This window comes from Belonocnema kinseyi, chromosome 6 (assembly GCF_010883055.1).
Source record: "Belonocnema kinseyi isolate 2016_QV_RU_SX_M_011 chromosome 6, B_treatae_v1, whole genome shotgun sequence".
Taxonomy (NCBI): Eukaryota; Metazoa; Arthropoda; class Insecta; order Hymenoptera; family Cynipidae; genus Belonocnema; species Belonocnema kinseyi.
The window spans coordinates 52,619,036-52,631,934 of record NC_046662.1 but is presented as its reverse complement, the minus strand read 5'-3'; the positions used below and the strand labels follow the sequence as shown (position 1 = coordinate 52,631,934).

At 34.8% G+C, this 12,899-nt stretch overlaps 1 protein-coding gene across 1 annotated transcript in view; it reads right to left on the bottom strand.

Moving 5' to 3' along the window:
• LOC117175389 (neprilysin-2-like) overlaps nt 1-11,602 on the bottom strand; it is a 16,016-nt gene extending 4,414 nt beyond the window's left edge. Inside the window, exons 1-5 of the mRNA XM_033365098.1 lie at nt 11,441-11,602; nt 11,189-11,365; nt 9,598-10,026; nt 8,602-8,869; nt 7,290-7,543 (exon numbers count right to left, since the gene is read on the bottom strand). Coding sequence (XP_033220989.1) covers nt 7,290-7,543; nt 8,602-8,869; nt 9,598-10,026; nt 11,189-11,365; nt 11,441-11,602 — 1,290 coding nt within the window. The remainder of the gene's footprint in view (nt 1-7,289; nt 7,544-8,601; nt 8,870-9,597; nt 10,027-11,188; nt 11,366-11,440) is intronic.
• Nucleotides 11,603-12,899: the final 1,297 nt, after the last annotated feature.

Here is a 12,899-nt window from a genome sequence, read left to right as displayed (position 1 = left end):
ATTATTCTATTTATGAAAGAAATCCGGCTTTCCTTCTAAAATAGCCGAAATCCGTTGAAGTGTTTGCGCATCGTCACGACGCATTTCTCGCACGCCTTTCTGCCAGCAGAAATTGAATTTCAGAGCACACGAATGAAAATCATCCCAAACTCATCATATTTATCAGTTGATCATCATATTAGTCCTATGTTAGTATAAGACACTGCACTTAAGTTCCATTTCTAGTTGAAATTAAGTGACTTACTAAACTTAATGCAAAAATGAAATTCATCTACATTTTAAATTCATCATCTTGTATTACTTTGTAGGATCTAGAATTAGTAGACATTTTTTAGCTTATGTCGTGATTGTAATTTAATTTTCATATATATATATATATAAATTCGTTTCGGTTTTGATTCCTCTAGAATCAAACTGAAGGGCCTATCACAAAGCGGACAATTGTCCAGTGGAACGAGCTCTGGATTTTCAGGGATGCCATTAGGTTTTCCTCGCTTCAAATAAACCTTGGCGCATTTGTCTAACCCAAATTATATTCCAATTTCCTTAGTATAACGTTCGACAATCCCTACAGCTAGATGTACTTGCTTTTTGTTTTTAGCATAGATCTCAAGATCGTCCATGTAAAATACATGAGTGACCTTGTACTTTGGATCTGCAGGTTTGCCGCACAAGTACCCGTCGGAATGGCGAAGTGCTAGAGATATTTGCAATAATGTAAGGCAAAAGAGGAGAAAGACATCTCTCTGAAAGGTGACCTTGTTAGTTGTCACACGATTTTTTCCAGATGAGATAGTATATCTGGTTTTCAAAGCGGCATCAATCTCTCTAAGCACCTAACCGTTTGGGGATGAAGCTTTAAGATTTCCAAAAGACAGATGAAAAGTCTATGGGAGGACGAATCGAAAGATTTCCGATAATCCATCCAGTCCATCGATAGGTACAATGCGGCACTAAGAGTACTTTATTACCATCTCTGTCACTCCTACGGCATTCACCTTAATATCACTCCTCTAAATGCTCCTAGGGAAATTTAGTCAATTTTCGAGAATGGGAAGTGCCGCATATACTGGAACTTTATATTCTCGACAATTGTTTCTGTTGCTCACTCGAGACCTGACATGATTCTTCTTCACTTCGAGAAGCGAACCATATTCGTTATCAAACCGAAGGGCCCTATGACGAAGCCACTGAACGCGTCCTCAGGTTGCGGACAGAGGGTCCTGTACCAAGGGTTTCTGCTGAATATCCTTGCATGCGGGGCTCTACAAGGATGGACGAACCCCATTCCCTAGCTTCTCGTGGGAACAACAATGACAACACCAAACATAGACGGAGCGACTGAGTCATGACTTGCTAGTGTGCTACGATGTGAGTGTGGCCCCTGAACAAGGTTACATGGTTCGGTTGCATTCTCTGTGGTGCGAGGAACACCCAGAGATATCGCACTTTTCGGAGAAACATCAACACCAAGGTTTCTCTCAAGCCTAAAGATCTGGCTGAAATGGATGACGAGCTTCGTGGACATTTTTCCGAAAAATCCGACCTCTGGGCTATCAATTATTATGTGTATAATGCAGCGAGAGCTTCGGCCAATGCGAACCGTAAAACAAAACCAATGGCTGATCATAAGACCGAAAGACGAATGCATCAACTTGCCATAAAGATAGGCTGGGCAAGACAGTACGCGTCCCGCATTCAGTGTGTGATTGACTACATCACATCTGTCAGGAATTTTACCGCCGAGGTTCGAAAGTGACCCATCTCGACACTTCCAAGAGCCTCCGGTTACTGTTGAACACCCACCCAAACCAGAGGAAGTCGACGTATTTTGGAGAGAAGTCTACGAAGTTCAGTATAGACTGGACGAAGAGTCAGAAAATATAAATAGCTTCAAGGAGTTATGTGTTGCCCTCATAACACCTGATAAAGAATGCACATCCATCACTACCGAGGAGGTGAAAAAAGTATTAAGAGGGATGAAGAACTATTCCGCACCGGGACCAGATTGTATCAAAACCTTCTGGTGGAAGAAGTTTTCTTCAACCCATCAGCATTTGGCTCGTGTTTTTACCTCATATTTGAAGTCGGAGGAGCCGATTCCAGAGAGGTTGGTAGAAGGGCGCACAATACTTCTGTGGAAATAGGCAACTTAGCTGACCCGAAGAATTACAGGCCAATAACTCATCTGAGCACGCTTTATAAGATATTGACAGCTATCCTAAATGATAGGATTGTTCGGGCAATTGAACCTGTGTGGCAAGAAATGTATGAACAACGAGGCTCAAAGGAAGGCGTAGCGGGATGTCGGGAGAACCTGCTCATCGATAGATGTGTCTGCAGAGATGCAGCATTCTACCAGCGTGACCTATCGATGGCCTGGATTGATTATCGGAAAGCTTTCGATTTCACATCCCATAGACTTATCATCTGTCCTTTGGAAATCTTAAAGGTTCATCCGCAAATAGTTGGGTGCATAGAGAGATTGACGCCGCTTTGGAAAACCAGATTTACTATCTCATTTGGCAAAAATCATGTCACAACTAACAAGGTCACGTTTCAGAGAGGTGTCTTTTAGGGCGACACCATGAGCCCACTCCTCTTTTGTCTTACATTATTGCCACTATCTCTAGCACTGCGCTATTCCGACGGGTACTTGTGCGGCAAACCTGCTGATCGAAAGTACAAGGTCACTCATGTATTTTACATGGACGATCTTAAGATCTATGCTAAAAACAGAGAGCAACTGCATCTACCTCTGGGGTTTGTCGAACGATAGACTAAGGAACTTGGAATGGAATTTAGGTTAGGCAAATGCGCCAAGGTTGATTTAAAGGGAGGAAAACTTAATGGCATGCCTGAAGATCCTGAGCTCGTTAATAGAAGCGCCTTACGACACCTTTACGCTGAAGAGACTTATACAAACCTGGGCGTGCCACAGAGTCGCATTCAGGATGTGACATCTATAAAGGATGTTCTCCGAAGCAGATACAAACGTATCAGCAAGGAACATGCTTGCCGTCCCGGTACTACTCTATTCATTTGGAGTAGTTCCATGGACGAAGAACAAGCTCAGATCTTTTGATATCGGGACAAGAAAGGTTATGCACATGGACAAAAGCATGCATCTTAAGGCTTCCGTTCCGCGACTGTACATCTCGCGCCGTCAACGTGGTCGCGGAATATTGAGTCTTGCATGTCTTCACAACAGGATTATTCTGGGTACAGCACATAGAGTTGCAAATGGAAGAGACCCTCTTCTTAAAATGGTCAGGAATCACGTAGAAGTGGGCAAAGGAGCGTTTCTGTACAAAGCAGCGGAGGAGGCTACTGAAACACTCGGACGTGACTTCAGTATTAGGGGTGCGCAAAATACATCAAATCTTATCTATCTCGAGTACTCACTCCCGAAAGCCCGGATTAAGAAAGCACAAGAGAAAAACTTTCGTGAGCAGCTCCTCGATAAGAGGATGCACGGTATCTTCCACAGAAATGTGAAGGATCTTTCAATGTCTTGTGACCTAACGTTCACTTTCCTTAAATCACCCGGATTGAGGTCTGGTACAGAGGGTTTTATTTCCAGGTGTCATTTCCAGATTAACATACCGTCGCTACATTTTCAGCCATGACATTCCCGATGATAGCTGCAGGGCGTGCCGTGCACATCCCGAGCATTTAGCTCACATACTATATAGTTGCCCGACACATGCGGGAACGAACTACATTCAAAGGCACAATGCGGCACTAAGGGTACTTTATTACCATCTATGTCACTCCCACGGCATTCACTTTAATATCGCTCCTCTAAATGCTCCTAGGGAAATTGAGTCAATTGTCGAGAATGGGAAGTGCCGCATACACTGGAACTTTATATTCTCGACAATTGTTTCTGTTGCTCACTCGAGGCCTGATATGGTTCTTCTTGATTTCGAGAAGCGAACCATGTTCGTTATCGAATTTTCGGCACCAGGTGACAAAAAAAAATCTTAGTCCTTTTATCATCGGCGCTCTTGGAGGTGCCAAGATTTCACTTGCAAATAGCCTAAAAAGCATCCATGCGTGTCAACAATAAGCGTCCTTATGACAAATTTTTAATTATATATATATATATATAATTAAAAATTCCTCTTAACTGAAAATTGACAAATATTTGTTTTGTGATAATTCGATTCGCAATTTTCTTATGAAAAGTAAGGTAAATGTCACAATTCGGGTGAATGTAAGGATTTGTGCGGCGTATTTTGCTTAAAAAAGGATTTTAAATCTTATGAATCGAGAAAAGTTCGTAATACCGAATAGTTTGAACATTTTTTCATCAATATTTTGTCGGCTCATCGATATAAGCAAACAATTTTATTGGATGATAAAGAATATTTTATGATGTTTCGATGAAGCTATTTGTCGAATGAATTTTTCCTCTGAATAGGGTTGGGCGAATCATAATGTCCCAATTTGGGCGGGCGATGTCATATTAGATTACCTACATTGGCGGGATATCGTCATTGATAACTACTGACGCCTAATTTAAGTTCTAATCCGGAATTTGACAATTTTAACGTGAAAATTTCTCAGCTGGACAAATCACGTATAATTTAAAAAAAGGAAATGTTTAGCGTTTGCATTTTTAAATTCGCAGTCTCATTATCATTGTAATCGTTTCCCGCACATTTTTATCAATTATTCAATACCATTCTAAAAAATTATAATTATTGCTCACTTTTCAATCAAACACTCGCAACAAAAAAATTTTCAAACACTGATGTGACGAAAAACAACACCTCGTGTCAACTCCCAAACTAACAAGCAGGGAGCAATGTCACGTTCGATCAGATACAGATGGCGACCTGCGTGACTGTATAACCTTCAATAAATACGAATACATAATAAAATGACTACACAACGTATATGAAAAATATATTGAATCCATTCTGAAGTGTCATTAAACTATTGGTAGTGTCATTGCCTTTGAGATTTCCACGGATTTAGCTATAGTATCTGTGCATTTGCCCAAACTAAGTCACCCACGCAAACTGGGACATTTAGCTCAATGCATTTTGTAATATATCACAGAAAAAACGAAAGGTAAAGTTTACATCGATTCCAGGTGAAAGATTCACCGTCACAAAAATTAACCTTGCCGGATAAACTTCACATGAATCGAAGATAATTTCCGATTTTTAACTTTGCTTGGATAATTTTTCGCCTTATAATCGCTCCATTTTTATTCGAGATGTGGGGAGAATCACGACGCCAGCGCTACCTATCGTCGTTCAACTTTATTAAATTGGAGAGAACTGGGGATTCCCATCTTTTAGTGGCTTTTTGCGAAATGGTATTAAATAAGTACTAAATTGTCTACAATAGTGTAATTTATTTCGGAGGAGATAAATCAGTAAGAACACATTTTTTTCGTGTTTTCTGTTGCTGATTCTACATGTTTCACTGAAATTTGCTCATTTATTCCACTACCAGTGGAATAAATGATAGAAAATGGTGAAATATTGAATAAAAAAGGCCGTCTGTTTTGAGGCAAATTGAATGTTGTGAAAGCTACTTTCTATCTTTTCTGTCATTGCAGGGCCTACTTCATAAATGATGTCACCAATTTGATATAATTTAAGAAGTGATGATAATAAATTTAAAGGGATTATTTTTGTTTTCGTTTTTAAGCAATTTAACATTTTTATTGTTTCTTTTTTCAAATGTGAACTAAATAAATAGAAAAGAACAAGAAAAATTATTTACTCTTGGTTGAAAAGTTTAAATTATATTTTTGATTCAGGATTCATATTTTTTCGTTTAAAATTTTAGTATTTGGTTTAGAATTTTACTATTTTTCGAAAAATACAGCTATAGTGTTAAAAAGTGATATTTTTGGTGAGAAATTCAGCTACTGGGTTAAAAGATAAGCTACTTTATTATAAATGCAATTTGTTTTTGTAGCCGCATCTCCTTGCTTGGAAATATAACAATTTCATTTTTAGAAAATTATTCTTCTGGAGTAAAAATTCATCTTTTAGGTAGAAATATTTTGTTAAAAATTTATTTTTTCAAGATACATCATTTTAGTTGAAAATTCATCTCTTTTGTTGAAAATGTAACTGTTTTGTTAGAAATTCCTTTTTCTTTAAAATTATCTTTTTTAACTAATAATATAACTATTCCATTTTTGACTGAAAATGAATATTTTTTATTAAAACTTTTTTTCGTTCTAGTTGAAAATTCATGTCCATTTTTTAAAACTTGTCTTTTTGTATTAAAAATGCAACTGTTTGTATCTAAATTAATCTCGTTTGAATTGGGAATCCAATAATTTGGTAGAAAATTAAGCTGTTTGGTTGAAAATTTATTTTTAGATAAAAATCAAAATACTTTCAAGAAGTTTTAACTTCGCGGTAGAAAATTTATCTTCTTTCTAGAAAATTCCTCTTTTGAGTAAAAATTGATGTCAGGTTCAAACGTTTGTTAAAATCTTATGTTTTATTAGGATTCACCTCTTTATTTAAAAATTCAACTATTCCTTTTCTAGAAAATTATTCTGCAAGGTTGAAAAGTCATATTTATTTTTGAAATCTTTTGTTCAAAATTCACTTTTTTCGTGAGATTTAATTCTTAAGCTAACAATGTAACTATTTTATTTTGGATTAAAAAATAATCATTTTTATTGAAAATTGAAGTCTTCTAATATTTTTTACAACAATTTTTGTTCGTCACACATGAATCTTCGTGGTGAAAAAATCACCCTTCTCGGTTAAAAATGCAACTGGTTGATTCTTAATTAATCTGGTTTGATGAAGTATTCAACAGTTTGGTGAAAAATTAATGCTAAAAGTAGTGTTAAAGAAATTAAATGTTTTTGTTTTAAATTCAACTATTTGGTTAAAAATTAATCTATTTTTATAAAAATTTAATTTTTTGGTAGCAAATTGACTTTTTTGTTAAACTATAAAATTTTCGAATTGAAAATTTATCTTTTTGGTTCAAAAATTAACTATCTGGCCGAGAGTTGAAGTAAAGTTTGTTAAAAATTAAAATTTTCTATATGTGAAAATTGCAGATTTTATTGCTTCATAATCACCTTATTTTCGTGAAAGCTCACCCTCTTACCTATGATTCGATAAAATTTTATCCCATGCCTTATCGTGTCTTAGAATATATATTTATAATTATAAAATTAAAATAGAAACAGAATGCATAAAAAGTATGAAATTGAGTCCTGGAAGTGCCAGTTTAAACTAGAGGTACGAAAATAATTTTTTTAAAGATTCCAACATAAATAATATACATACTTTGATGCTGTCGTCTTTTACTTTATATTTTTTGTACTGCTGAGTGATGCAAGCAGCTTTCTGAAGAAATTTCTTTTTCGTTTCTGGTGTCCACCAATCCCTAAGGTTTCCATTTTGATCAAATCGTCTACCGTCGTAATCAAAAGCAGTAGTGAGTTTATTTCCAAGGACAAAGGCACCAATCGCACCATACTTCAAGTACTGAGGCCTATCCTTATCGAAGAAAAGATCTTGTAGAACTGCGGCAGGGATATCTATCAAATGGAAGTTAATATTATGTAATCAAAGTAATATAACTGTGTGCATAATTAATTATCACATTTGAATGACAAACATAAAATTCCAACTCATATGGAATTTTGTTCTTCAACTTCAACTTTTCGGCAGAAACTAGGAAAGTGAATTTGTTAATTTGATATTCTAAAAAAGTTCCATGGCATCGACCACTTCCTTTTTTGTACAAAAAAAACTGTATTAGAACTAGAAATTCTTTAAATTGTAATTGTTCTTCGCAATACTTAGTTTGCTTATCATAATCATAGTACAGTTCAACCTGGATTTACTGATTCTCCATTTAATGTTTCCGAGAATTGATGCCACGCGGTGGGGAGTGGTGAGTACCGTGCTCACTCAAGCGTCACAGAACAGAGAGAGAAAAGAGAAAGAGAAAAAACAAGAAAGAGACAAAATTGTTCCCAGACTCTGGATTTCATGTCACGTTCAGCCCCAAAATTAACATTGAATCGAGGTTTGACTGTATTTGCTAGTTTCAATTCATAAGAAAGAAATCGATAACCCAGTGGAAATTTTTTAAATTTAATTCATTGTTTAATAATTCCGAGAATTAATTTTTTAGACTTTTTTTACTTATTAATAATAAATTATTATCGAAGCCGCACAAAAATATTGTAAAGCAGATAGTGAGAAGTTTGTGAACAAAAATTAGGAAAAAGCTTAAAATAATAAAACTGCCCAAGAATTCCAAAAGATTTCAATAAATTTACAAGTGAGTCAAAGGAGCAAACATTTGGAGAACATTCACCTAATTGACGACTTTTAGCGTTTAAAAATAAAAAATGAAAAAAAGTAATGGTATCAATATATAAATTTATACTACCGACGGATAGTATCTGACCACTAACCGACTCGTACATAAAAATTATTATTTCATAAATCCGTAAAGATTTTTCAATCGCTAAAAGTTAAATTGAAAGAATAACCCCTAAAGATCCAAGCTATTTGAGAGTTTTGCACAGATCTGTTAATAAAATAGACCCACAAATACAGTTTAAATGGTCATCATAGTCTGTACGTATATCAGTTATAGTTCGAGCGCAGAATACCCATGGCCAATCTGATTTTTCTATAGTCTTCCTTAGATTACTGAAAGAATGATCTAGCAAAAAAATGCTCAGGTTTGCGTTTGCTTGAACTAAATCATTCGGAGTTATTTCCAATGTCTTGAAATATTCGTCAACATTTTTGTCATGGAGAATTTCGTCAGGATATCCAATGACGTTTTTCATAGATTTTATTTTAGCCAAAGCACTCGTCTTGGTTTTTTCGTCCATCCAATCAACCTTAAACAAATAAAGAAAGTAAGCAACACCAAGAAATGGATTACAAATATCAAAAGATATATTCCCTTCTCTATACTACTTGAGCATTTTTTATTCCTTTTCCCATGAATTTCACACTATTTTATAGTAGGTTGGCCCAAAAATGCATTGAAAAGTTTTTTTTGTTGAATCTTTACTTTTTGCTTCTGCAAATTTTTGTAAATTTGTCTACAGAATCGTAAATATTAAGCTAATTAAGTTGTACCTTAAAGTTTATCTTCACAATTGTCCAAGGAATAAACAATTTTATAATGTCTCCAAAAAAATAATAATCATAAAATTCATAAGGTACGTAATGGGTTTAAGAAATTCCTGTCTTATCATGATCAAACATGAAAAAAATTAGGAAAAGTACTTTTCCTAACATTAATTAATTATGATGAAATTAAATCCAGAAAATGTTTTTGGTATGTTTTTAGTACTCGTCAAAAAAGCTCCTCTTTTCCTCCTAGGTGCATCATATAATATTATGTATCATAGACAAAAAAGCGAAATTTTTTCGTTTCCAAAATTTCCACAGTTCTGATAGGTTGTTTGCCTTTTTCGTGATTTCAGTCACTTTTTTATTATATTCTATCCTACACTTTATTATCAACAATTTAATTATTTGATGTCTCATTTTATGATTTTTGATACTACTTTTCTCCCGAATAGTAGAGTTTCGAAATAATTTATTTAAAAAATCTCACCTTTTTTAGCATTTTCATGAACTGCTGTTCAATATTGACTGCCAATTCTTCTGCACTTTTCTTCGATTCTGATGTAAAGTATTTCCTGACATATATAGCCCCAGAATTCAAAGATAGATATTCAGATGTCATATCGACGCATTCTTCTTCGGAGAATGAACCTTGAAGTTGACCTTGAAGTACTTGCCAAACGAGGTAATTAGCCAGCACACTTTTTTGAGTTTTCTGCATCAATTTGCCCAATTTTTCGAGAAAAGTAGGCACGCTCACTTTTATTATTTCATCATCACCAATTACGAATGCCGATTTGAGAATTGTATTGAAATATTTCTTCCAGTGAACAAACGGATATGTTGTTGTTAAATTTTTTACGCTCATTAGGTTTTCGAGAGCTGTTTGATTGCGTCTTTCTTCTTCACTCAGGGTAATCTAAGGTTTTGGGATATTGTAATAAGGTTGCCTATTGATTTCTGGAAAATTTTACGGTACTAAACATTTAGTACAATATTTTAATATTTTATTACGAAATTAAGAATTTCTTGTCATTGTTCTCACTTAAGGCGCCTGAAACAAGTCCAATTCGCTTGATCCACTATACGTCTAAAAGGATGAATTGTTAAACGTAATATATTTTTTGGACAGAGAGCTTTTTTCGCAAACTGTTCTTCTTTTTTTAATTGAAAATTCTTTTATTGTACCAGAAACCTGCTGCCAAGCGTACACAATATTTAATGCTGTCGGTTTGAGGCGCAAAAAAAGCTGTACTTAAAAAAAAAACTTTTCTGGAAAAAGTAATCTGTCCAAAACGTTATAATTGCCTTCAAATTATGCGAAAAACATCTTACGTTCTACAATTCATCTTTTGGACGTATAGTGGATCAAGCAGGTTTCTATGTTGGCGATAAAATATTAAAATACTATATAATTTAGTTTGGGTAAGTTTATTTGTTTCTTTCGGAATGGAACTTGGCTATAATTCTTTGCTAGAGAAAAACTCCAACTAAATATTTTTCAGAAATTAGAAAAAATGGCGAAGATATCGGACTTTAAACTTGTGGACAGCTCAATTGTTTAAATTATATAGATTTGTTCCCAGTCTACAGGTTTAACTTTTTGGCACGAAAATTAACTTGATTTGAAACACATTAAAAAATGAAAATAGCCTAAGCCTGTGTTTAAAAAAATAATTATTTAATGAAAAAATTAGAACTAAAAACGCGTTTAAAAAAACGTAATTTATTTATTTTATTTTTTAATTTGTTCACCAGAGGAAGGTATGAGTGTGCTCTACAAGACCTAAAATTATTGAAGTAGGTTTTCTACTGCTTTCAAGAAAAAATTTTAAACGTCACGTCTTGTATGATATCGGTGGTGACAAAGTTTCAAGAAGTTTTCCGATAGGATTTTTAGTGTGAAAAATAAATCAAAATCTTTAAAATCAATATTTATGCACGAGTAAAATGAAATTTTATAAACAAATTTTAAAGAAAATTCAAAAACTGGCTGCGAATTTAGTGAATGACAATTTTCCTGGAAAGAAATTTGCACATCCCATTGTTCGTAGGTCCATCAAAATTTGATTAATACTCACAGTGGCGAAGTTTATTTCGAAGTCGAGAACATGCCTTAATTCTTTTTCTGCTCTAGCTTTATTTGCACCATATGTTACAGCCATGCCAACCATATGATGAAAGTATTCTTGGACGTACTTATTACTGAACCCTTTTACTAAAGCTCCGCGATCAACATGGAGCATTGGTTGGTCGATCTAAAAATGTATTTATTTTTAAATTTAAATATCTAATTTTAATTTAAATTTTTCGCTCTGATAGTAACTACTCACACCCAAAACATTCTTCGCACTATTTTTAAAATCTGTGACTATATCGAAGGTGAAGAAGCTATCCGTTATCAATCTCTCATTCACCATGCCATAAGCTGCCTGTTCCCAATCATATTTTTGCGCTATCCACGAGTCTCCTTCAAGCAGAGGCCAGCCACCCATATTTTTTTATTTTTCTATTAATGTATAACGAACATTTTTTTCACTCCCTTCTACACATAAAATTAGGAATTAGTATTTTATACGTAAAATGTTTGTTGAATGAAATTTACGATTTTAAAATTTGCTCACTCAGTTTCAGGCAAGCATTGTTGGAGAAAAAAGAGACCCAAGAAAGCAAAACAAATGCGAATCAAAACTGAGAACGTACAGAAACCGGATGTGCGAAAAGATTTCCGAAATAAGATCATCAAAAGCATAGATAGGGCAACATGGGAGAACCGTATAAAAAACAAAGAATTAGAGGGCGCCTGGACAATGTTACGGAATATCCTTGTTAGATGTACGATCGAAGTCTGTGGTACCGTAGTTGTAGGAAGAATGTCTGGTAATGCGTGGTGGAATGATGAAATCCAGGCTGCCCAAAAAACAAAAACAGAAGCGTACAAGAGAATACTTAAACAGGATACTTAAACTAATAGTTAAAGAAAGTAAAGATACAATTAGAGCAGAATAAGAGATAAAAATACAAAACGACTTTGAAGGAAGCAGGAAACTACTTTATAAAAAAATGAAAGGAAACAAAAGTACAGGAATTGTCAACATGAGAAATAGTAGGGGGGAAATGGTATTTGATGCAGACGGAATACTAGAGGCTTTCAGAGACTGTTTTAGGAGACAATTGGGAGATGAAGCTATAGGACACCACAACTGCGATGTTGAACACGATGCGATGGAAAACTCAAGTGAAAAAGTCTGTGTCGCTGAGGTTCGGGATCTAATTAAGAACTCGAAAAACGGTAAGGCTGCCGGGGTAGACGGTATTAACGCTGAAATGCTTAAACACGGTGGCCAGTACATACCACATAGAGTTTGCGAATTGATAAATTTATGTTTCGAGATGGGAGACGTCCCAGACGATTGGAAAGAAGCTATTATTGTACTAATATACAAGAGAAAGGGAGATAAAAGCGAGTGCATTAATTACAGAGGGATTAGCTTATTAAACACCGTAAGTAAAATATATTCAAAAATACTCATTCGTAGGGTAATGAAAATAACAGAAGCAAAGATTTAGGAAGTCCAAAGTGGGTTTATGCCAGGAAGGTCATGTACGGATCAAATATTTAGCTTAAGGCAAATAACAGAAAAAAGTTTGACAGTAGGAAAAAAAGTTTTCTGTGCATTTTTGGACCTGGAAAAAGCTTTTGACAAGGTAGATAGAAGTAAACTTTGGGAAGTTCTGAAAGAGTATGGAGTCAATGGATGGATCCTACAAGCTATAAAAACAATATATACA